Source organism: Neophocaena asiaeorientalis, unplaced genomic scaffold (genome assembly GCF_003031525.2).
Source record: "Neophocaena asiaeorientalis asiaeorientalis breed wild unplaced genomic scaffold, Neophocaena_asiaeorientalis_V1.1 scaffold177, whole genome shotgun sequence".
In the NCBI taxonomy this organism is placed as follows: Eukaryota; Metazoa; Chordata; class Mammalia; order Artiodactyla; family Phocoenidae; genus Neophocaena; species Neophocaena asiaeorientalis.
The window spans coordinates 22677558-22700875 of record NW_020172779.1 but is presented as its reverse complement, the minus strand read 5'-3'; the positions used below and the strand labels follow the sequence as shown (position 1 = coordinate 22700875).

General features: G+C 61.7%; 3 protein-coding genes across 5 annotated transcripts; 2 read left to right on the top strand and 1 right to left on the bottom strand.

The window, feature by feature from the left end:
- The first annotated feature begins 5946 nt into the window (after positions 1-5946).
- On the top strand, positions 5947-11085 carry GFUS (GDP-L-fucose synthase). Of its 3 annotated transcripts, XM_024741165.1 has the most exons (11): positions 5947-6062; positions 7080-7236; positions 7552-7666; positions 8797-8925; positions 8999-9072; positions 9271-9404; positions 9525-9589; positions 9954-10020; positions 10179-10258; positions 10469-10568; positions 10742-11085. In XM_024741165.1, the coding sequence occupies exons 2-11, from the start codon at positions 7091-7093 to the stop codon at positions 10795-10797; spliced, it is 966 nt and encodes a 321-aa protein (XP_024596933.1). In that variant the 5' UTR covers positions 5947-6062; positions 7080-7090; the 3' UTR covers positions 10798-11085. The 3 variants fall into 3 exon arrangements, 1 of the variants encoding a protein (XP_024596933.1); XR_003002711.1 differs by having other exon boundaries at positions 10179-10568; positions 10742-10790; XR_003002712.1 differs by having other exon boundaries at positions 5957-6051; positions 10179-10568; positions 10742-10790.
- Positions 11086-13156: 2071 nt separating this feature from the next.
- PYCR3 (pyrroline-5-carboxylate reductase 3) lies at positions 13157-18357 on the top strand. The gene is made up of 6 exons (XM_024741172.1): positions 13157-13274; positions 14818-14882; positions 15332-15511; positions 15820-16032; positions 16583-16675; positions 16869-18357. Exons 1-6 carry the CDS (start codon positions 13175-13177, stop codon positions 17049-17051), a joined length of 834 nt encoding a protein of 277 aa, XP_024596940.1. The 5' UTR covers positions 13157-13174; the 3' UTR covers positions 17052-18357.
- A 67-nt stretch (positions 18358-18424) lies between these two features.
- Positions 18425-23314, bottom strand: TIGD5 (tigger transposable element derived 5). The gene has a single exon (XM_024741108.1). The coding sequence runs from the start codon at positions 23312-23314 to the stop codon at positions 21548-21550; it is 1767 nt and encodes a 588-aa protein (XP_024596876.1). The 3' UTR covers positions 18425-21547.
- Positions 23315-23318: the final 4 nt, after the last annotated feature.

Here is a 23318-nt window from a genome sequence, read left to right as displayed (position 1 = left end):
ATCTGGGTGAGGGATTGGGCTCTCCAGCATGGCGGCTCATCTTAGCCTTCCCCTCCCCATCTCTTGGCCTTTCCTGGTTCTACAAGTCAAGCAGCAGCCTGGCCAGCTGCTCACTGTCTGGCACACCGAGATCGATTACCCATCGCCAAGCATCCCCACCCCGCGCCCCAGGGCCCTGCTCCTCCCCTCTCCGGGCCTTAATCTCCACCAAGGCGATGGGCCAGCCTGTGTCTTCAGAAGCCTTGGTGTTTGGCTTTATGGCTAAGCGTGTGCCCCACAGTCAGCACAGCCACAGTGGGGAGCTGAGGCTCTAGAAGAGCTACGGAGGCCTCTGGCTCTTGGCCTCCCCTGGGGGCGGCTGCCCTGAGCCTGTCATTCTCCTCAGTGCCGTCCATGACATTTACAAAGGACAGGCGACCCCACAGCCTCCCGAAGACCACTGCCCCACATGGCTAGAGGGCAAGAACGACCACGTAACCCTGCGCTCCCCTCCTGCTGCCCTGTCTCCAACTACCGCCGCAAAGGCCCTGCCTCCTGATGCTGTGCCAGCTTTCTCACCCCAGCCCTGCACTAGAGGCTTGTGGGCCTCTGAGCAGCGGGGCCTGGTTGCAGTCCCCCCGTCCAGTACCAGTTACCGCAGTTTGGGTCCCCCTGAGCACAGAGCCTGAGAGTTTGGGGTATAGACGGTGTATTTGGAAGGCAGCAATTTTGGAAGCAGGCGAGAGGGAGCAGGGAGACAGGAGAGCAAAGTCAGTATAGAGTTGCCACTGCAAGTGTGCGGGGCATGACAGCTCCAAGGACCGTGACCGCTGAGAGGCTGCAGGAGGCGTCTGGGATTGTCCATCAGAGCGAGGGAGATGGGACACTTGTCCTCTGTTCCCACCCCCGGGGCGGTGCCTGTCACGCAGCACGGGCTGGCAGCATGGAGCTCTGGAGGGGTTGAGGTGCACCTGTACCCCAGAGGATGCGGGCAGTCAGAGCTCTGCAGAGCTGTCTGCTGCAGCGAGGAGGCCGGAATCCGAGAGAGGCAGGGGGCCTGGCATAGTGTGCAGGCAGTGTCAGCTGTGAGCTTCCACTCAGAAAAGGTGGGGAGGGCTTCCCTGGTGGCGCAGTGGTTGAGCGTCCGCCTGCCGATGCGGGGGACACGGGTTCGTGCCCCGGTCCGGGAAGATGCCACATGCCGCGGAGCAGCTGGGCCCGTGAGCCATGGCCGCTGAGCCTGCGCGTCCGGAGCCTGTGCTCCGCAACGGGAGAGGCCACAACAGTGAGAGGCCCACGTACCGGAAAAAAAAAAAAGGTGGGGAGGAAACGGGACATAGGAGGGGAAGGTCCGTGGAGGAGGTGAGCACATGAGCACAGCCAGTGAACCTGGTGTCACCTGTGAGACACCCCACGGAGAGGGCTGGCGCGTGGAGTCCGTTCCCCCCGGGCACGGAGGGGGCCCCAGGTGGACCTTCTCAAACAGAGTAACACACAGGCCCTTTCTCTTCGTTGCAGATTCCAGCCGGGGGTCTTTGCGTAAGTAGGTGATGGCGAGGGTGAAAATGACTCAAGCCTCAGAGCCTCCAGAAGCATCTGGAAGGTTCTCAGGGGGTGGGCCTCCAACACCGGTCTGCAGAGAAGCCGCTGGGCACGAGGGCAGGCTAGGGAGCCTTGAGAACTTCCTTTTCCAGGAGAGACAACCACACAGAACCTACTGGACCATCTCCAAAGCAGAAGGTGCCCAGAAAGGCGGTAAATGAGGACCCGAACTTCTCCGCAGCCCGCGCCCCGGGGCCCGTAAGAGAAACATGAAACGGTAGCGAGCCCACACGTGCGAAACGTGAGCCAAGAGCTTCCGGTACCTCTCGCGCCTGTGAGACACCGGGCCACGCACAGCGCCGAGAAGCCGCACGCGTGCGGGAGTGCGGCCGCGCGTTCAGCCAGCGCTCGCACCTGGCGCAGCGCTGCAGCGCGCACGCGGGCCAGAAGCCGCACACCTGCGGACAGTGCGGCCACGCATCCACAGCGGCGAGAAGCCCTTCGGGTGCCAGTGGTGCGGGAAGCCCTTCAGTTACAGCACCCTCCTCGCCCAGCACCAGCGGATCCACACCCGAGAGAGGCCGTTCCGGTGCGCGAGGTGCGGGAAGAGCTTCATCTGGAAGTCCAGCTTTCGGAACCACCAGAAATCACACCGAGGCAGCGTGGACCTCTGTAAGCTAAGCTCTGGAAGCAGCCGCTGGAGGGGAGAGCTTGGGACTCGCTGCTACTCCAAGGAGCGCCCCGGAAGGATGTCCCCGGACACGTGGAGCAGTGCCAGAGCGAGACCAGCACGAGGGACCGGATTGTTTCTCCACCCGTGATCAACTTGTGCATTTCGGGTCCTTCCCACGACAGGGGGGTGGCCCAGGCCTGCCTGCCCCGGCGGGCGCCACCCGATAGCCTGCTGGATTCCGCGTGGCTGTGGCACTTCTTGGGCAAGTTGATGGTTTGAAAGTCGCTATTTTCAAGTGCATCCAGATTTTATTTTTGAAACTTAAAACGTAGGTCTTTGTCTCTATTTGCATCATAGGTGGGTTCTAAACGCCTTTGAAATCCAGATGGGCTACAGAGCTTTTGGATAGTCAATCTTTCATCGCACAGCAGCCCTGAGCACCCGGCGGAGGGCATGGGGAGGTCACGTAACTCTAGTCATCATTCGGTTCGGGCTCGTTATTTTCGGATGCTGATTTGCTGCAGGGGGCTGTGACTGTTCCACCTGGGGCAGCTCAGCCCTTGCGCTGTTGGCGCTGTGACTTTACTCACTCAGCTTCGCTTTCCTGTATGCGCACTCTTTGCTTGTGTCACACTGAGTGTGCATGGCATTTGAACTGTTCTTTTTTTCCAGCCAGTTCTTCTATACAGAATAGGTTTGCATAGTATAAATGTTTTCTATACAACAGTAACATTAAAAACTATTAAAACACATGGTAGAAATATGAGACAACAGATATAAAAGAAGCCACTGGTCATGAAACACAGAAGATCCATGAGAAAGTTAGTTTGCAAATGCTGCCCAAGCATGGGGGCAGGGGGGAGGCTGTGCCTTTGTGTCCTGTGACCACCCACTGAATTCTTGTCATTCCCGGATACATCATACCACCACTTACAGGCTGAGCGTCACCATGTCTAATGAAACTCCAGCCATTTTCCTACAGACATGGTCAATAACTTAATTACAGAAGCAATACATGATCATTTGAGGAAATATACAAATATATAGATATAAAATAAAGTATATATAAATATATAGTATTTATATATAGATATAAAATAAAGTAAAATGGGGTCCAGTGGTTAAGACTCCGCGCTTCCACTGCAGGGGAATCTCCAGTCCCTGGTTGGGGAACCAAGACCCCACATGCCATGCAGTGTGGCCTAAATAAATAAATAAATAAAATTAAGTAAAATATAACAGGAAGTTTTATTTTGACTCATATTGGTGCTGTAGGAACCCGGTAAACTGACAATGAAACGGGGGGATTTGGGTGTTGCCCACAGTGTTTCACCCAAACTATGTAGATTCAAAGCCGTAACAGAAGAAAACTTTCCTGAACTAAAGGCACATCTGATTTCAATGCTGAAAGACCTGATTGTGTACTAAGAAAAAAGTAGAGAACACAAAGTCTAATGAAATTACTGAACCACAAAGATAAAATCCTACACAAACATCCAGGAAAAAGAAGTAGATCACCAACAGAGGAAAAAAATCAGTTTGCCCCAGACTTTAATTAACAAAGGCTGTAGCTCTTTCCGTATTTATTTCCTTAATGTGTCGTAGTCATATTTTATTTAATTAATTATTTTATTCATTTATTTTGGCCGCGTATGGGGCATGCAGGATCTTAGTTCCTGGTGCCCCCTGCGGTGGAAACTTTGAGTCTTAACCACTGGATCACCAGGGAAGTCCTACAGTCATATTTTAAAGCTTATTGCCTTTCTCTTCCCTTTACCTCTTTCCTACTAGGGTGTGATCGCAATAATTAAATTCAAATTAAGTTCGTAAGATGCAAAAAATATGATGGAATCTTTCCATAAATAAAGGAGACAACATGGCTCCAAAACACTACGCGAAACAGGATGCAATTAATGAACCAGACACTGGATTATCTTCCTTTGGGGAGGGGGAGGGAGTAGTTTTAGAGCTATGTAATAATTGCATTATGTTGGAATGGTTTGAGAGGAAGTTTTGAAATTGCTTTTTGAGAAAATGTGCTTATGTGGATATCAGGTTTTCAAGGAGTGGATTGTAGTGAACAGCTCTTGTTTCAGCCCATCCCACATCTATCCCCTCCTTCTTTCTTTTTGTAAGAGCACCTCACCTTTGGTTTGCAGCACTTCCTAGGATCTGTTGTAGGAAGTCACAGTGGTGGTCTCAGTCTGGGTGCACCTCCTCCCGTGGCCACTGGTCAACCCGGGAGGAAGCTAAGGCAATCAGACCCTCCCCTCCAGTCCATCACTGAAGGAAAAGGTGTGTATATATCTCATGTCACCTGTGAATAGTGATAGATATACTTCTTTCCAATTTGGATGCCTTTTCTTTTTCTTGCCCAGTTACTCTGGCTAGAAATTCCAGTACAATGTTTAACAGGAGTGGCAAAAATGGATATCCTTGTCTAATTTCTTACCTTAGGGGGAAAGCTTTCAGTCTTTCATTCATAGAGTATGATGTTAGCTGTGGGTTTTTCATAAATGCCCTTTACTAAGTTGAGGAAGTCCTCTTCTGTTCCTGGTTTGTTGCGTGTTCTTATCATGAAAGGGTGTGATTTTGTCAAATGCTTTATCTGCATCAGCTGAGATGATCATGTAGTTATTTTCTTTGTCTTTTTTTAAAACAGTTACAGGCGTTTTATTTTATTTTTTTATTATTATTTATTTAAAAATTTTTTGGCTGCGTTGGGCCTTTGTTGCTGCACGTGGGCTTTTCTCTGTTGCGGCGAGCGGGGACTACTCTTCGTTGTGGTGCGCGGGCTTCTCATTGCGGTGGCTTCTCCTGTTGCAGAGCATGGGCTCTAGGTGCACGGGCTTCAGTAGTTGTGGCACGTGGGCTCAGCAGTTGTGGCTCACGGACTCTAGAGTGCAGGCTCAGTAGTTGTGGCTCACGGGCCTAGCTGCTCCGCGGCACGTGGGATCCTCCCAGACCAGGGCTCGAACCCGTGTCCACTGCATTAGCAGGAAGATTCTCAACCACTGCGCCACCAGGGAAGCCTGAAAGTCTCGTTTTCTTAGTCACCTGATTGAGGATGTTACCATCTACAAAATCTCTTCACTGGCAACACCTAGATTTGTGTTTGATTGAATCACTGGGTGCTACAGCCTGGCCAAGTTGACACCTAACACCAACCATCACACCAGGCATCATTCCTAACTTCCTCCCCATAACTTGCGTAGCTAGTGAAGCATGAGTCCCGTTAAGTCTACCACCTCGATGTTGCTTAAGTCAGTAAACTTCTTTTGCGTCCTCATTACCTGAACTACAGCAGTGGCCGCTAAGTGGTCTCCTGCTTTTAATAATCTCCTGAAACGTGTTTGTCTTTTTAATGTATTTATTAAAGTATATTTTATGTACTGCCCCCTCAGTGTCCCGAATATAGTAACAGAGTTGCAGTTGTTTCTCACAAATGCAGTGTTTGCCCTAGGAAAGCACTGAGGAGTTGCAGCTTCTCCATTTTTAGAATGGTGTTTGGTTCTGCCGCCTCTCCTCGGTCCACAGCTTGCGGGCTTTCAGAGACGCGCCGCCTCTCCTCCTCTCCCACGCCCCCACGCTCTCCAGCAGGGGCTCGCGCCCAGCGCCACGCTGGGTTAAGGGCGGGTCGGGGTCCGCCCAGGGGAGGAGGAGCCGGAAGAACTACATTTCCCAGGCTGCTGCGCGGTTCCGGACTCCGTTTCCCAGCAACGCCCGGGGCGCCCCGCCAGGACTCCATTTCCCAGAGTTCCGCGGGAGGGCCCGACCTGGTCCCGCTCCCTCCACCTAACCCCAACGCGTGGCAGGACTCTCAGCCGGCGCCTGAAGCCGCTCTCCGGGCAGGTCAGGTAAGACGCAGGTGAGACAGCGCGGGGCACGAGGGGACCCTGGGACGGGGGGCGTGGTGTGACGAGCCGGGGCCTGGGCCTTGGGTGCCCCGTGACAGCCAGAGGGGCCTGAGGGGTACCCGGAACTGGGGGCGTAGGAGGGGCCTGGAAGCGTGGGAGGGGGCCCAGCTGCAAGATGCGGTGGGTTCGGAGGTGGGGCCAGGAAGGGGACCCGGGGGCGTGGGAAGCGCCTGAGGGACGTGGAGGGGCCCGGCCGTGGTGGGGTCTACCCCAAGGCCTGCTGCCGCGCTGCGCGCGCTCTCGAGAGCAGCGGAATTTCTGGGCAGCGTCCCCTCCTGTCCGGGCTGCCCGTGGGGCCCTGCAGCGGGGTCAGAGCCGTCCTGTAGCGGCCCGAGCAGATTTCCAGCCTCCAGGAAGGGTCCTCAGAGGTGGTGGCGCCCCGAGGCCTGTCCATTTCTTAGCCAGAAGCGCAACCTGCCCAGAAGGAGCCAGGCTCTCGAAGGCTAGCTGGGACCAGCTGGCCGCTGGTGGGCACCGGGTTGCATACACAGGCGCCGCCCCTTCCCTGTCTATAGCATATGGACTTTGGCTGGGAGCAGCCCAAACGACCTGGGCCAGGAGCCCCCAGCCCCAAGGTTGGCTGCCTCCCCTCTTGTCAGACAGAGGGGAGCCGAATGTTCCCTTTCTTGGCCCAGTGGGGGTCAGGGTTGGGCCTGCAGGGCAGAGCCTGGCTCTCCCAGCTGGGTGGTAGTCCTAGGGCACCTGTGCAGCTCTAGACAGAGGGCTTCCTGGGGAGCAGGGCTGAGAGGAGGGGATGACTCAGGCTAGATGGGTCTGTCTGGTCCCCAGTGGGCAGTCTCCCTGCGCTGCTGACCTTATACTGTGCCCGTTGCCCCAGGCCAGCCCTTGGAAATCACAGTGGGGCCCAGTGCTAAGGGCAGTGACCCTAGGCTGGGGCATCTCGGGGGAGTGGGGTTCTGTTGCGTGGGAGCGGGATGGCCTCAGCCTCACACCATTTGGCCCTGCAGGTGCAGCCAACATGGGTGAGCCCCAGGGGTCCATGCGGATCCTAGTGACTGGGGGCTCTGGGCTGGTGGGCAGAGCCATCCAGAAGGTGGTAGCAGATGGGGCCAGGCTGCCCGGAGAGGACTGGGTGTTTGTTTCTTCCAAGGATGCTGATCTTACGTGAGTGGGCTCATCCCTGGAGCAGCCCCACCATGCCCTCTCCAGACTGAGAGCTCCGGGCCAGGCCTGTTCCTGGGCCTGGTAGCCTCATGTCAGGCCCGTCCCTGCCAGGTGGCTGGCCTGGCCTGGGTGTGTGCAGTTTTGCTCCTGGGCAAACTTCCTCCCATCTCTTCCTGGAAGCCCACACCCTCATGCCAGCCAGGGCCTGACCCTCCCACCTTCGGCCCCGCCTGCCTCCTGCCCCCAGTGCTTTCAGCCAGGGTGCTAGTTCCCTTGGGCCTCCAAGCAGCCCCTGATGGCCCGGCTCCCCCTCAGGGATGCTGCACAGACCCGAGCGCTGTTTGAAAAAGTCCGGCCCACACATGTCATCCATCTTGCTGCAATGGTGGGGGGCCTGTTCCGGAATATCAAATACAATTTGGACTTCTGGGTAAGTGAGGGGGCCCCAGTGAGCACTGGGAGCCAGGACCCCGGATTCTGGGAACTTCCTGGCCAACTTCCCAAGCTCCTGTTCCGGCCCCGGGAAGTCCCTGAGGGGCCCCCAGTGACCCACACTTGATTTGTAGGTAGAGGGGCACGCAGGTGGGCCTGGGGGCATTTGGCCGAATAGGAAAAGCCTCAGAGCTAACCTGGGGGTTGGAGGAGTTGAGACAAGCCAGTGTTTGCCTTGTGATCCCCGGCTGGTTCCTGCCCCTGGGCCTTCAGACCCTCCTGGTTCCAGGAGGTCCAGCTGCACTGAGCCAGGCCCACAGTGCGCTCAGGGGTGCAGAGGTGCGTGAACTGGGCTCTGGGCCTGCAGCATGTGCCCTGAGGGGTTGCACGTGTGGGGTAGGGGCAGGAGGAGAGCTGGGCTGGCCCACAGCCCTGCCCCTGCCTGGCTGGGCCTCTGAGGGCTGGCCCATCATCTCCAAAATTGGCCTTGGCCTGGTTTGGCCCTGCATCGGTCCTGGGATGGCAGAAGCTTAGACCAGATTTTCCCTGGGGGCCCCTGTCGCCACAGGGCCCTCCTCGTCTCAGTGACAGCCTTCGCAGCAGGCTGCCCGGCCACCACCTCTCCCCAGACCACCCAAATGCCCTGGCCAGCTGAAGTCCCCGGAAGGGGCTGGAGGAGGGGTGTGGCCAGCCAAGGCTTCACTTCACTGAGCCCTAGAGCAGGGTGAGCTCCTGGGGGTGCGGGAGTGGAGAGGCTGCTTCTTCCTGCCCTGCCCGCGGGGCCGGGTTGGGCCCCCTGGGCTCCTGGCTCGCACCTCACCTGCGTAGCCCGCAGCAGCCCCTGTGGGCAGGCTCAGCCCTGAGCTTAGGGGTGTGGCCCTCTCCTCAGGGCCTTCCCCCAGCCTCAGAGTAGGCAGGCCTGGACCCTCCTACAGCCCTGGGGGTGGGACTAACAGGCTGGGAGGGGGCCATGGTTTCTGGACAGTGGGTCTTGGGAGCTGGTAGAACCGCTGCCTCAGGTACTGCCTGCCAGGGTGTGTCCGCACTTCTGTCCCTGGAGGGGCAGGTAAGGGCTGGCATCCTGCCTGGGGCCTGAACCCTGCCCTGCCCCTACCCCTGCTCCCTCAGCGGAAAAACATACACATCAACGACAACGTGCTGCACTCGGCCTTCGAGGTGGGGGCGCGAAAGGTGGTCTCCTGCCTGTCTACCTGCATCTTCCCCGACAAGACCAGCTACCCTATCGATGAGACCATGGTGAGGGGCGGGGCTGGGGCGGGGCCTGGCCTGGGGGCAGGGCTGAGAAGCAGCGGCTCCTCTGCTCCCCCAGATTCACAACGGACCCCCGCACAGCAGCAATTTTGGCTACTCTTACGCCAAGAGGATGATCGACGTGCAGAACAGGTCCTCTTCCCGCGCGTGCCAGGCTGAAGCCAGCCAAGAACGGGGAAGGGGGCCCCAGATGCCCTGTGGTGGGTGGGCCCAGGGGGCCGCCCTGGCAGGGCTCTCAGATCTCGGCTCCCCTCCTCGCTAGCCTCGGCTGGGGTGGGGCTCGCCCGTGATCCGAGGATGAGGGCCAGAGGGCATGCTGTGCCCCCGCAGGGCCTACTTCCAGCAGCACGGCTGCACCTTCACCGCTGTCATCCCCACCAATGTCTTTGGGCCCCACGACAACTTCAGCATCGAGGACGGTCACGTGCTGCCTGGCCTCATCCACAAGGTGCATCTGGCCAAGAGTGAGTGACCGCCACCCGTGGCACAGCTGTTTGCTTGCTTGATGGGACCCCTGGGGAACAGCGGGGAGAAGGAGCGGTGCTGGCACGTCCCCTCTGACACCTGCCCTCCCCACCCTGCAGGTCGCGGCTCAGCCTTGACAGTGTGGGGCACAGGGAGGCCTCGGAGGCAGTTCATCTACTCACTGGTTGGTGCCTCGAGGGGCACAGCTGTTCCCCAGAACGTCTCCTGGAGCTGCCGCGCTGGCTGTGGGGAGGCATGAGGGAGCCTAGGAAGGGCCGGGTGTCCAGGCTGAGCCCCCAGGGGAGCAGTCACTGGTCCTTGCTGGGTCCGTGTACGTTCCATTCCCCAGGGACGTTGCTGGGTACAGCTCTGAGCTCATCAGGAGAAAGGACTTGGGGCTGAGCTGGCCAAGCACTGCTCAAAGGGGGGTACCCCGGGCCCCAGCCAAGCCTGGGCTGCACCCCGCCAAGCAGGAGCACTTGGGAGAGGTGACCTGGGCCCGTTGGGCCGTAATTTGTGGCCTTTGACCCTGGCTGTCTGACCTCCAGGACCTGGCCCGGCTCTTTATCTGGGTCCTGCGGGAGTACGATGAGGTGGAGCCCATCATCCTGTCAGGTGGGTGCCCTGCAGTCCCACCCCCATTGCAGTGGGGCAGGACACCCGTCTGTCCTGAGAGCCGCTGAGCAGGGCAGCGGGAACGTCTGTGGGGCTGGGCGGCAGTGGGTCCAGGCAGAGGAGGCCTGACCTGGCCGCTGGCCCCTCGGTCCCCACAGTGGGTGAGGAGGATGAGGTGTCCATCCAGGAGGTGGCTGAGGCCGTGGTGGAGGCCATGGACTTCCATGGGGAGGTCACCGTATCCTTTGGTTCTAGGCGGGAGACCATGGGCCTCCCTGCAGGAGGCCGTGGGTGTGACGCACCCATGGCACTCACCCTGGCAGCCGGGGGTGAGGGTGTCTGCTGCTTTCTCCTGGAGGCTCCCCCTGGGAAGGCTAGACAAGCTTCAAGGGCAGGCTGGTGGAAGGGTGGGCTGCCCCTTCTTCTGTGCCCTTGACCAGGTGCCTAGTTTGATACAACCAAGTCGGATGGGCAGTTTAAGAAGACGGCCAGTAATGGCAAGCTGCGGGCCTACCTGCCCGACTTCCGGTTCACGCCCTTCAAGCAGGGTGAGCCCTCCCACCCCATCCCTCAGGACCGCCCGGCCCCTCCCCAGGCCTCAGCTCCCTACTGCCGGTTGGGGGTGGACGCCCTGCAGCTTTGGCCTCCATGCCCTCACCGTGGAGGCAGGACACGGGGTGACTGCCCTACGTCCCTGGGCCTCACCTGCCCGCCTCTGCAGCCGTGCAGGAAACCTGTGCCTGGTTCACTGACAACTACGAGCAGGCCCGGAAGTGAAGTGTGCGGCGGGAGCGGGTGCCGCCCTCTCCCCGGCGCTCAGCCAGCAGAGCCCAGCAGCGGCCACTCAGAACCTGCTGGGGCTGAGGGCACTGCCCTCGTGGCGGCCGGCCCCTGCCCCATGCCCTCTGCCGGGGCAGACCTGGCTGACTATCCGGTGAGGCCACCGTTCACACCGTCCTCAGGGAAGCCAAGGCCTGGCCAGGCCCAGCACCCTGCTCCCCGACACCAGTCGCAGAGCATGTACACTTCTGATCCCTGGGAGCCAATAAAGTGCGTTTCCACAGGCCTGGCCCCGGCAGCTCTGTATCAGCCCCCCATCTCCCCCACCCCAGCACTGCCTCCTGAGCCTGGCCAGCCCCCAAGAGCTGCTGGGCCACGGTGGCCAACTGTCCCTGGGGTAGAAGGGCAGCAGTGGCCGGAGACACGGAGAGGTGGGTGTGTGGGCAGGTGGCAGGAGAGGCTGGATTGTCAGCCGGCGGGGACAAAGGGCAGGCACCTCCACGCACAGCCAGGTGCAGGCCTGGGTAACCTGCACTCCACGGGCTTACCCACCCCCCCACACATCCCCAGGACTTTGGGGAAAGAGGCTGGGTCTGGATTTGGACAGGCTGAGCAGGCACACAGGTGGATCTGAGGAGAGCAGTGGCGATCGGCCAGTTCAGGCCTGGCCCCTCATCTCCCTATCCCTGAGGTAGCAGCGTGGGTGCTGGGGCTTGGCCTGCCCTTCTCCCATGGGCAGCAACAGGTGTCACGCAAGAGTGGGCCTGGCGGGCACGGCGGTGAGTGGCACAGGCCTCCCATCCTCAACAGGAAAGTCTGGACCGGTTGACCCACCGGCCCCCGCCTAGCCAGTCAGTGCCGGGTGTGCTTCCCCCAGGACCCAGGCACCTTCCCTGGCTCCGGGGCCCACCTCCCCAGGGGTACCCTTTGCTGTCTTCACACCAGTGACTCCCAGCTCTCTTCTGGCCCCAGGTGTGTCTGCCACGTTCCTTACTTCCTTTGTTCATTCAGGCGCTATGGGCTGCCTTCCCTGTGCCAGCCACGCAAGTCCCAACCTCCGTCCCGTGTCCAGCTGATCCCTCACTGCGTTTGTTACCACCACCCCGGCCCACGGGCCTCTCCAGGGGCCAGTCCTGCCCCTCTCACATCGGTGCCTCCCCACCTCTTAGGTCTCTGCGGACTGAGGCCCACCCCACCTGCTTGTTTCTCTGGCAACACCTCCCCTCCCCCACCCCCCAGGGCTTGGAGCTCCAGGACCTGGTCGGCCCTTCATGCTGTATCCCCTGGGTGCCAGCCCTTTGTGAATCTGAAGGGTCTGCCCCTGTGGGCATTCAGGGAGAGGGGGAGGGGTGGCCCCTGAGTTGGAGCTCGGATCAGCCAGGTGAGAATGGGCGGAAGGAGGCCCTGCGTGGGGCAGAGAGGCCTGGACATGCCTGGCCGGACACAAGTAGTGGTTGTGCGTCCTGACTTGTCCCTTGGGTTATGGGGTGTGTGTGTTTATCGTAGAGGGGCTGTCTCCAGCCAGAATGCAAGTCTGCGGGGTGGGGGTTGTGCACTCCACTGCTGTGTGCCCTTCGTTCCCAGCCCAGAGCAGGGCCCCCACGCTGAAGGGGCGGCGTTGAAGGAAGGAATGAAGGGATCTCATTGTTGAAGAGCTTTGAACGTGTCAAAGTAGAGTTTAAAGAAAATAACATCTTTAAAATTCAGTCTTAAAAACTGCAATCTTAGTTCTTCAACCTTGTTTTTCCCATGTCAATCAAAAATTACAAGCACAGCCCACACCCACACCCACCCTCCCCCTCTCAGTCTCTAAGGTGGGCCCTGGCCCTGGCGAAGCACTTCATCTCCCACAGAACCAGCAAGAGGGGCCAGGTCTCCGCTGGGGACCTAGGCCTCATGAAGGTCTCCCCTGCAGCTCCCTGAGAGGCCCTCAGAAACCAGAATCCAGGCTGGCCTGAGGACCTCCTTTAACAGAAAAGCAGACCCCTGCTCCCACGTTTCACTGGCTGTGCCAATTTTATGCTGTCACCCAGACCCACTGCGGCTTGGGGAAGAGCTGACCACAAGCCCTGACCAGGCAACCCTGTCCTCCACACCCAAGTCCACTGGCAGGCTCCAAGAGGAGCCAGTACAGCATTCTGGCCGCCCGCCCGGCGCCCCGCGCCGCGGCCCACCCCTCCTCGCCCTAGATCTCTCCGGCCAATGAGCTGCGAAGGGGTGATCCCAATTGGTAGCGATCGATCGAGCGTGGAGCCCGCGGGAGGGGGCGGAGCGTGAGGTCTCGGCAGCCAATGGACGAGGGCAGGTGCTGGGCGGTGTAGCCCATTGGCGGCGCTGAGGGCGCGGGCGGGGCGCGGCGCGGGGCGGTGGCGAGATGGCGGCGGCGGTTGCGGCGGAGTCTGGCCCGAGGCGCTTGGGCTTCGTGGGCGCCGGCCGCATGGCGGAGGCCATCGCGCAGGGCCTCATCCAAGCAGGTGGGGCGCGTGGGGTCCCGGGCCCGCGGGCTAGCGGGCGTCCGACACCGGCCTGTGTGGGAGGGACGGGCTTACCTCTCCGTTGCTCACCTGCCCCGCGGAGCCCCGGGCAGCACGGGGCCCTCCGCGCAGGGGCCCCAGGGTGGGGCTGGCCGGCGGGCGTGGGCCGGGGCGGCACGCGGACCCTGTGCCTCCGGTCCGCTTCCTCTGGGAGCGCGGCTGGAGGGGACGTGGTGGAGAGGCTCAGCGCCGGCCGTCCCCACGTCCGAGTTGAGATGTGCTGAGTACACAGAATAAAATACACGCCGAATTTGGAAGATTTATCATCCAAACAAAAAATAACGTATCTTAGTAACTTTTAATATTGATTAGGTGTTGGAAGGGTAACATTTTGGCCACCTTGGGTTAAATAAAATGTACTACAATTCACCCGTTTTTTCCTACTTGTTTAGTAAGACTACTAGAAAATGTAAAGTTACGCGTGTGGCTCGAGCGATACTTCTCTTGGACAGCCCTAGCTTAGAGCGCGGGATCTCCTGCCGACTTCCTAAGCTCGTGCCTCGGTCGAGCTGCCTGACCGCGCTGAGCCTCCGACTCTTCTTTCTGTTTGTTCGCCGGCTGCACCCCTGGTGTCCGGCACTGTGCACATTTGGGGCACATCATTCTCCATTCTTCACATTGTAGGCTGTTTAGCCCCTTGCCTGGCTTCTCCCCACTAGATGTCAGTGACACCCCCAGTTGTGACCTCCAAAATGTCTCCAGACACTGTCAATGTCCGGGGGTGGGGGCAAAATCATCCTCGGTCGAGCACCACTTACAGCAGGGACGGAGGCTGTCCTAATCATACCCCACAGTATTTAGAAACCTTTATATGTAGATATGGACTGGTTCTCTGCCTTCAGCCATATGTCAAGGTCTAGAAAGGTCAGATCATCAGAAAACAGTTTACTGCAAGTCTCAGGTGTTTTACCTGTAAAACCTGGAGTATCACCTGCCTCCCCTGCTGCACGGAGTCTCACAGTGCTGCCACCGTCTCTTCAGGCCGTGGGGTGCACTTCTGCCTTCCTGCTAGACCTTACAGACATCTGATCTGTAGAAGATTTCTACCAAACGGGGACTGAGCCTCTGCTTGGATGTCCCCGTACAGATGCACCCCCCTCCGGAGGAAGCTCGTTCCCCACCCCAGCCTCCCTCCCCACCATGCCCCCTCCCCAGCCTCACTGTTCCTGGAGGCAGGGATCCCTGGGATCTGTGCCCTCACGAGACAAGGCAAGCTCCCGGCCCCTGTGTCCGGCGGGGCGTCTGGACTCAGCAGCAGCAGCAGGTGGGCAGCGATGGCTGCTGAGTAGAATCACGTGAAGCTGGTTGCCTGGTCCCAGCCGAGTGGAGCGGCCCCGCCAAGCACCTGGCTTCTTGGAGAGGCTCAGCGTGGCCCAGGTGGGGCTGAGCCTCAGAGACCTGCTGTAAGGGGCCTGCCAGGCTGGCTTCTCCCCACGCCACATCCTCACTGACGCCCCCTACCCGCCTTTGCCTTTCCTTCCAGGAAAAGTGGAAGCTCAGCACGTGCTGGTCAGCGCGCCGACGGACAGGAACCTCTGCCGCTTCCGGGTGAGCCGGTCAGCTCCTCTGAGTCGAGGCTTCCCAGGGCTCAGATGGCTCTTGGCTCCTTGGGGCCAGGGAAGTGCTGCTTACTTAGCTAAAGTTTTGAGACGGGCTGGGCTGGGCTGGGGAAGGGGAGGTCAAAGGCCAGAAGGAAAGTCAAGGTTGTGGAGGGCCCGGGTGGGGTAAAGGGGTGTGTGTGTGTGCGTGCATGCTGGACGGGCAGGAATGTCACGGGCACTCACTGGGATCAGAGGGCTCGAGGAGGTGCTGACACCAGGGCCATCTGAGGTTGAATCCTGAGCGAGAACGGGTGGTCTGGGCGCATCATGGGCATTAGGTTTAGAGCCGTTTGCAATGGGGGGCCCGTGGGATTGCAGGGTGGGCTCCGGCAGGGAGGGCCTTGGTCTGGGAGGATGCCCGCTGACGTGGGCCTGGTCCCGGCAACCCTGCTGCAGGCCCTGGGCTGCCAGACCACCCACTCCAACCGGGAGGTGCTGCAGAGCTGCTCCCTCGTCTTCTTTGCCACCAAGCCCCACATCCTGCCGGCTGTCCTGGTGGAGGTGGCTCGTGTGGTCACCGCTGAGCACATCTTGGTGTCTGTGGCTGCTGGGGTCTCCCTGAGCACCCTGGAGGAGGTGAGTGGCCTGTCGGGGTGCAGTGGGGGCTGAGGCTCTGACCCCAGGGTGGGCTCTGCTGGCCTCCCACCCCTGCCATCCCAGACCGGCTGCAGCCTGGGTCCAGCCCTTCCAGAAACCAGGATGGGTGAGTTGGGGGGCAGACAGCCTCTCAGCCGGCCTGCACAGGCGGCCAGGTGGCTAGGGGGCTGGGGTTAGGGCTCCTCCCACCTGGGGTTAGGGCGCCACGCCCGGGAAGTAGCGGGGAGCCTGCTCTGGCCCGGCGTGTGCCTGCCCGGCAGCCCTGATCGCAGCCTCTCTCCCGCCAGCTGCTGCCCCCGATGGCGCGAGTGCTGCGGGTCTCGCCCAACCTGCCCTGCGTGGTCCAGGAGGGGGCCATGGTGATGGCACGGGGCCGCTATGCTGGGAGCGACGAGGCCAGGCTCCTGCGGACCCTGCTGGAGGCCTGCGGGCAGTGCGAGGAGGTGCCCGAGGCCCAGGTGGACGTCCACACTGGCCTCAGCGGCAGCGGTGTGGCCTTTGTGAGTGTCGTCTGGTCCCCGCACCCCAACCCCTGCCCTCACAGGCCGGCCCTCCCTCGGCAAAGTGGGGCCTTGTGGAGCCCCCCACCCCGACAGCCCCTGGCCCCATGGCTCCCCGGCTGGGTCCGCAGCTCCCCGTGTGCGCCGCCCACCCCGTATCTGTGCCTTCCTGGGCCTTTGAGGCCTTGTGGAGCACCCCCGACAGCCCCTGGCCCCATGGCTCCCCGGCTGGGTCCGCAGCTCCCCGTGTGCGCCGCCCACCCCGTATCTGTGCCTTCCTGGGCCTTTGAGGCCTTGTGGAGCACCCCCGACAGCCCCTGGCCCCATGGCTCCCCGGCTGGGTCCGCAGCTCCCCGTGTGCACCGCCCACCCCCTGTTATCTGTGCCTTCCTGGGCCTTTGAGGCCGGCCCCTTGGCAGACCCCTGGGCTCTGGCCTCGGCTCTGGTGGCTGGTGTGCAGGACCTTGTTCCTGAGGGTCCCCAGCCTTTTCCAGGCTGGGTTCTGTGTCCAAGGGAGTGCTGGCTTTGTCCCCTCCCCCCGCTGCTACAGGTGTGTGCCTTCTCGGAGGCCTTGGCCGAAGGAGCCATCAAGATGGGCATGCCCAGTGGCCTGGCCCACCGCATTGCCGCCCAGACCCTGCTGGTGAGACCCTGCTGCCCAGTCCTGGGGGAGTGTGTGGAAGGGGAGGGGGCAGCACGCCTCCTGGGAGCTGTGGAAAGGGAGACGGGAGGCCTGAGCAGCCTGGGCTGAGACGGGGCGGCGGGGGTGGGGGTGGGGCTGAGCCGAGGAGGGGCTGCTGGCCTCCCCCGAGTCACCCCAATGCCACTTTCCCCAGGGCACGGCCAAGATGCTTCTGCAGAAGGGGCAGCACCCGGCTCAGCTGCGGACTGACGTGTGCACGCCCGGCGGCACCACTATCTATGGGCTCCACGCGCTGGAGCAGGGCGGGCTGCGGGCGGCGGCCATGAGCGCCGTGGAGGCTGCCACCTGCCGGGCCCGGGAACTCAGTAGGAAGTAGGGCGCAGGCACTGGGTGCAGGCCGTGGCCACCCCCCAGCCCCTTCCCGAGGACTCGGGTTCTCTCCAGCCTGCAGGCCAGTGGGGGAGCTGCTTGAGGTGTGGGAGGCTGGCTGGAGGACAGGTCCTGGCCAGCGGGGATCACAGCGGGCTGTGGGCCCCTCTCCAGACCCTGAGCTCGCGGCCAGCGGCAGGTGGAGCTGGTCCTGATGACCCTTCCCTGGGTCAAGAGTCCTGGAGGGTCCCACGGCCTGGCCTCTGACTGCAGGATTTGGTTCTTAGCATGTCTGTGAAAGGACCAACAGGCCAGGAAAGCCAGCAACTTAGGGCCCTAAGCAAGGACGAGGGGCCTCTGGGTGCGGGGCAGACTACCTGCAGCCCAAGGCTCACAGGGGCCTCCCCACCCCACACGGGCCCTAGTGCTGGAGCCCCTTCCTTCCACCCGCCAGCTGTGAGGCTCAGGGGCCTCCCCACCCCACACGGGCCCTAGTGCTGGAGCCCCTTCCTTCCACCCGCCAGCGGTGAGGCTCGCGGCAAAGTAATCCCCTTGGCTGTGAACAGGGCTTACACGGCAGCCTGCCCCTCACTGCCCGCACAGCCCTGAGCCCCCCACCACTCCAGCCTTCATGGGCGGCTGGCCCTCAGCCAGCAACTGTCCGTCTGACCCTGGCCCTTCCACCTGCTAGAAGGCTCAGCCTGAGTCCATTTCGGCACCTTTTCTTTCACTTTTGAACTGCGGCTGTCCTATAGCATGGAGCAACCAATATTTAACTGGAGGCTGGTAAAACCAAATTCCAAGTGCCTGGAAACACGTCTCAGCCAAGGCCCAGGATACTGGGCTCAGACTCGGAACTGTGGGTGTAGGTGGTCTGGGGACAGGGTTTCCCATCACCCGAGAGCTCTGCAAGGGTAGGCTCCCCCTGCCCCCGCCCAGCACTCTAACCTCACCCTCAGCTGTACGTCCATGGGTCCCCGCCATGTATCTTCCAACAGAATCCCTGAGGACCAGGCAGGGCTCGGCTTGGGGAGTGGAAGATGCACCTCTGCCCAGCCCTGCCCTTAGGCGGTCACCTCCCGAATGTGAGGTGCCCGGTGAGCCCAGCTGGTGATGGCCCGTGACAGGAAATGCCAGTTGAAGAGGGCCTGACCCAGGAACAGCAGCTTGGGGCAGGGGCGGGCAGGGTTGCAGCCCAGTCACTGGCCGGCCAGGTCTCTTCACCTTATACTGCGAAGCTAAAATTACTTTTCTCAGAAGCTGGTGGACGTGAACTTTTTTCATCAATGTTGTTCCTTTTCTGTACCTTCCCCACTTTTTCAAATCAGGTGTTCTGGATCCAAGCACTAGACAGTTACAAAAATAAGACTAGAACAGGGATCATGTGACATTGGCACATCCAGCCTTTATTATAAAGCGTGCTGGGCCTATCTGGCCGGTGACCTCTGCTGTCAGTGAGGTTGGCTGTGAAAGGGTCCCTCGACAGGGCAAGCACCCACAGCCCACTTTAGCACCCTTGCCCCCGGGGCTCTTGGGCCAGCAGGCTGGGGGTCCCAGGAGGCCCGAGCCCCTGCTGGAGGGCGCCCCCTTCCTCTCACCCCGCGCTCCAGTGCTCCAGCTTCGGTCCAGCTGTCACCTGGGGGCTCATTCCCAAGCGTGAGGCCCCTCGGGCAAGCTTGGCCTCACACGGGTTCCCTCTGATGCTGCAGCCTGGTCTTGCCCTCCCAACCCCCCAGCAGGGCTGGCTTCAGCAGAAGCCACAAGCTCACCTTTCCACCTGCAGTGCTTTCCTGCTGTGCCTACCACCAAGCCCACGGGGCCAGCCCTGACAGTGACTGACCAGGGGTTGCTTTTTGGAATCAGTGATCTTTATCGCCTTGAGGATTTGTCAGAGGGCTGTGAACAGGATGGGGAGAGCATGATGGCTGTGTCCCTGAGCACCTCCCAGGCCACGGGGGTCCCACACCCTCACAAGAGACGTGTAATCCTTGAGGGCAAGAAACCCAGTCTCCAGCATGGTGCCCAGCACTCTGCAGGTAGGGCTGTTGAAGGAATTCAGGCAGCAACTAAGACCCCTCCCTCTGTGCCATCAACCGCCTTACCCTCCTTAGCACAAACCAGGGAGCGGCTTAGATGCCCTGGGCCCAGCAGGTATCGGCAGTGAGGCCACTTCACCCATGCTCCTGCAGAGAAAAGCTGGCGTCTCCCACAGCCTCTGCCCTGTGGTTCACAGCGAGGTGAGCCCAGGGAGGTGGGTGACCTCGTGCCAGAGCCGCGATGGGGCGCGGGGTCACAAGGATCATTGCTGGGGCTGCGTTTGGGGCCAGAGCCACCCTCTTCACGTGCAGGGCCCGGTGGCACCAGTGCCCCCATTCTAGAGAGGACACCTTCGGAGGCCCTTGGGTGAGGCAGTCCCCAGCCCAGCAAAGCAAAGCGGCTCCCAGACCCACCCTTGACGGGCCCCCTAACTCTTCAAGGCCCCAGGCCAGCCTGCGCTGTGCCTCGTTTCCGCGCTGCCCATCCAGGGCCTCGGAGACCGCGCAGAGCCACCTCCTGGGGTGCAGCCTTGGTTCTCCAGAGGCGACGAGGCTGGCGCCACATGAGAGGAGGTGGGAGGTCCTGTCCTGATAGCCGGTTCTCAACACCAACTGCAGTCCCCCTGCCCAGGCTCCGGGGTACAAGAGGATTAAAGGCCGAGACAGGAAGCTTGGGGTACAAGAGGATTAAAGGCCGAGACAGGAAGCTTGGCGAGAGGGGCAGGGCTGATGATGCTACCAGAGGCCACCCTCGCCAGTGCCCATCTGGGCTCTGAGGTCTGTCTCTCCACAGGCCCCTATAGGCGGGCAGGGCAGAGGACCAGCAGGCTGGCCATCGTGACCAGGAGCTCCCGGCCTGGGTCCCCGGGTCACCACCAGCTGGAGAGGCAGGTGGTGTAACATGCAAGACATCCTGAAGCCCCGAGCAGCTGCTTGGTTAGACCCAGGGCCGGCGTAGGCCGCCAGAGGCTCCTGCAGGTGTGCAGGCTTGCCACAGATGGAAGTGGAGGTGCCGGGTGGGCCCCAGCAGTTGCGGCTGGAGGCTGCTGCCTGGGCCTGGCTAGCCAAGCCTCTCTTCTCTTGTTCCCAAATCCTACATACTGTCCCTCAGCTTTCAGATTTGACATACACATCCATGTGTGGTTTTTTTTTTGGGGGGGGGGGTGGTTCCAAGGAACAGTTTACGTCCTTGCTCTGGGAGCGCCCAGCCGTCCTACCACCGTGCACAGCCCTCCCGTCCCACAGACACAGCACCTGTCTGTGGCCTCTGCAGTCTCAGACCACCAGGAGGATGGGGCAGGTGAGGATGAGGGCAGAGCGCTGAGGCAGGCAGCACCTCAAATCCAGCCCCACTGCCCCTCACAAGAGCTCTGGGTATCTCTGCAGGGCAGCCTCTGGGAGGCCTGGATGGGTATCTCTCGGCCTCAGGCCACCAGCAGGACCCTGAATCTAGAGCTGGACAGTTACAGAGCCCTTGCCTTCTCCTTACAAACTGTGCCATCTAGAAGCCTAGTTGATGGGGCCATGGGAAGCAGTTCCTCAGCCACGCCTTGGGCAGTGCCAGGCGCGGGAGAGAAACCTGAGGGCAGGCTGGGCAGGGGAGCCTTGGAGGGGAGCTAAGGCACTGAGGGTTGTCCTGGCATGGCCGTCAGTGCCACAGGGCTGCTCCGGGGAAACGGGATGGCTCTGGGCTCTGGGGCTGGACAAAGTGGCCTGTGGCTGGCCCGGCCACTGGTCTGTCACCAGGGCCCAGGTCTAGTGCTCGCCAACCCCACGGAACAAGAGAGCTGTTCAGAATGTTTTCTTAAGGAAAGTTAAAAATCCGAGTAGAACAGAAACCTACAGCCCTCGCTGCACCCAGAACCTTGGGAGGCCCTGCGTGCCGGGCACCATCCTCCCTTCCAGCCCACAGAGCCCTCCACCCCGGGTCCCTGAAGCGTATCTGTTAAAGACAGACTTAACGCGCTAAAAACAAAACGAGTGGTGTGCTTCCCATTGAGACGACCGACCGCATGGCTGTGGTCGGGAGGGACGAGAGTGCAGGGCCCTCGTCCGGTACCAGTGCTGGGCGGTGTGGACAGGAACATGGCTGGAGGCCTCAGCCCCACAGGGGCCAGGGTGGGAGCACAGCCACCTGCTCTCTGATAAGTGCTGTGGTGTGTGCGCCAGGCCTGCACGAGAGGGCACCTGGCTAAGACCGCAGACCCCACGTGCGCGCCTGCCCAGGGAGGGGAAGCAGGCGCCCACGGCCTCTGTTCTGTCCCCACGTGAAACGCGGGCACCAGTGGAGGGGACGGCCTTTCACCAACAGAGCTCCTCTGAGCCAGGCTGGGCTGGGATCCCTGCAACCCCGAGCGGGTGGGGGGGAGACCACCCCAGGGGAGGGGAGGAGAGATGGGGAGACTGTGTGTATCCCCTCCAAGTGCCACAGGAGAAAGGCCACTGGGGGCTGCTCGGACGGGCCTGGTCACACCCCATCATCAGGGACTGCAGGAGAGGGCCCGATGCCCCCCAGCCTCCGGGCCATGCTGATCAGTGAGCGAAGCTGCACCAGCTTCAGCGGCCCTACCTCCCGGGGGTCCCGGCTCTCCAGCCATCGCAGAGCTGTCTCCAGGCCCCGCACGGCCTCCCCAGCGGAGGGCACGGCGGCCTCCTCCTCCTCCTCTCCTCCCGCCGCGACAGAGGGCAGGCTGGCTGGGGGCGGAGGGGCCCCAGGGACCAGCACGGGAGGCCGGCTGGGGCCTGGGTCCTCTCTGCAGCCGTCGGGCAGCCCCCCGTCATCGTCCAGGTGCAGCCACTCGGCCACCTCCTCGGGCGCCAGCCGCTTGCAGGCCAGGGCTGCCAGGTGCGTGAGGTCGCTAAGCACCGTGCTGCGCTCCGCGGCCTCCTCGGCCTGGCCGGCCGGCTGCCCAGCGCACTCCTCCGCCGGCCGGGGCTCAAAGGCAGCCCGCAAGCCCAGCAGCCAGCAGCGCTCGATGCTGCCTGCCTGCACCAGGTCCCAGGAGAGGCCGGCCAGGTAGAGCATGTCCTTGAGCATGAAGCTGCGCATGAAGTCCAGCGGGGACCCCCCGGCGCAGGACACGGCCAGCCGCAGCAGCTCCCGCTTGTACAGCTGCTTGAAGGCGGCCACCACCCCCTGCTCCAGTGGGGCCGGGATGTGCGCCCGGCTGCTGCCCTTGGACAGGAACAGCACCCGCACCGCCCCGTCGGGGGTCTGCAGCTCCTCCGGAGGGCCCAGGGGCTCAGGCCGGCACCTCCTGGGGGTCTCCTCGCTGTCCTCCAGCGTGGGCATCCTGGCCGCAGGGCTGGGGCAGGGCGGGTGGGCGACCAGCAGCACAGCCTTCTGCTGCAGGCAGCTGCGGCGCAGGTAGCGCCTGACGCCCGGGACGAACTCCTCGAAGAACCAGCCGCGCAGCAGCGGGCGGCTGAGCCAGGCGTCGGGGCTGTAGCGGTAGGAGGCGGGGAACTTGTCCTGGTTGTGGTGGCGCAGGCTGGGTGGGTCCGGCAACTGACCGATGACCAGCGGCTTCAGCTTGTGGCTGCCGGTCAGGTTGGCGGCCAGCAGCACCGTCACCCGGTCGCCCCGCCAGCGACGGCCACAGCCCCCCGCGCCCAGGGGCGCGGCCTGCTCCGGAAGCAGCTTCCAGTAGAGGCCGGTGACGTTGGCGTTGTAGATCTGCTCGTCGCCGTAGCCGCCCTCGGCGGGGGCAGGGGAATTCAGGGCGCGGTCGGGCAGGGGGCCGGTGCGGGTGAGCTGCGCGGGCTCCTGCTTGACCGGCAGGCCGGGCGCGGGGCCGGCGGCTGGGGGCTCGGCCTCGCCGTAGATGCGCTGGCTGGAGATGCCGTGGCGCTTCTGCCAGCGCCAGAACCAGCCGTGGCTGGCCTTGAAGGTGCACTCGGGCCCGTAGATCTGGCGCGCGAAGGCCTCGGCCTGCGCTTGGATGAGCGGCCCCGACAGCGGCACGCCGTGCTGGCGCAGCGCCAGGAACCACGAGTAGACGGCGCGGTCGATCTCCTCCTCGTTGGCTAGCCGCATCTTCTTGCGCTGCGTGCCCACCTCGCCGCCCAGCTGCTCCAGGAACCAGCGCAGCTTGGGCTCGTCCTTGAGCCAGCCGCGCAGCGTGCCGCCGGGGACGCCGAAGTCGCGGCACACGCTGGCCTGCCGCTCGCCGCCCTTGACGCGCTCGATGGCCTGCAGCTTGTCCTTGATGGAGTAGGCCTTGCGGAAGGCCATCTTC

What these genes read in the sequence shown, in the direction of transcription:
- GFUS (XM_024741165.1), top strand. Translation starts at nt 7,091, where the DNA reads ATGGGTGAGCCCCAGGGGTCCATGCGGATCCTAGTGACTGGGGGCTCT. An exon ending in TCCAAGGATGCTGATCTTAC is followed by an intron (nt 7,237 to 7,551) that starts GTGAGTGGGCTC and finishes GCTCCCCCTCAG; the next exon opens with GGATGCTGCACAGACCCGAG. An exon ending in ACTTCCATGGGGAGGTCACC is followed by an intron (nt 10,259 to 10,468) that starts GTATCCTTTGGT and finishes CCAGGTGCCTAG; the next exon opens with TTTGATACAACCAAGTCGGA.
- TIGD5 (XM_024741108.1), bottom strand. Translation starts at nt 23,314, where the DNA reads ATGGCCTTCCGCAAGGCCTACTCCATCAAGGACAAGCTGCAGGCCATC.
- PYCR3 (XM_024741172.1), top strand. Translation starts at nt 13,175, where the DNA reads ATGGCGGCGGCGGTTGCGGCGGAGTCTGGCCCGAGGCGCTTGGGCTTC. An exon ending in GCAGGGCCTCATCCAAGCAG is followed by an intron (nt 13,275 to 14,817) that starts GTGGGGCGCGTG and finishes CTTTCCTTCCAG; the next exon opens with GAAAAGTGGAAGCTCAGCAC. An exon ending in GGAACCTCTGCCGCTTCCGG is followed by an intron (nt 14,883 to 15,331) that starts GTGAGCCGGTCA and finishes ACCCTGCTGCAG; the next exon opens with GCCCTGGGCTGCCAGACCAC.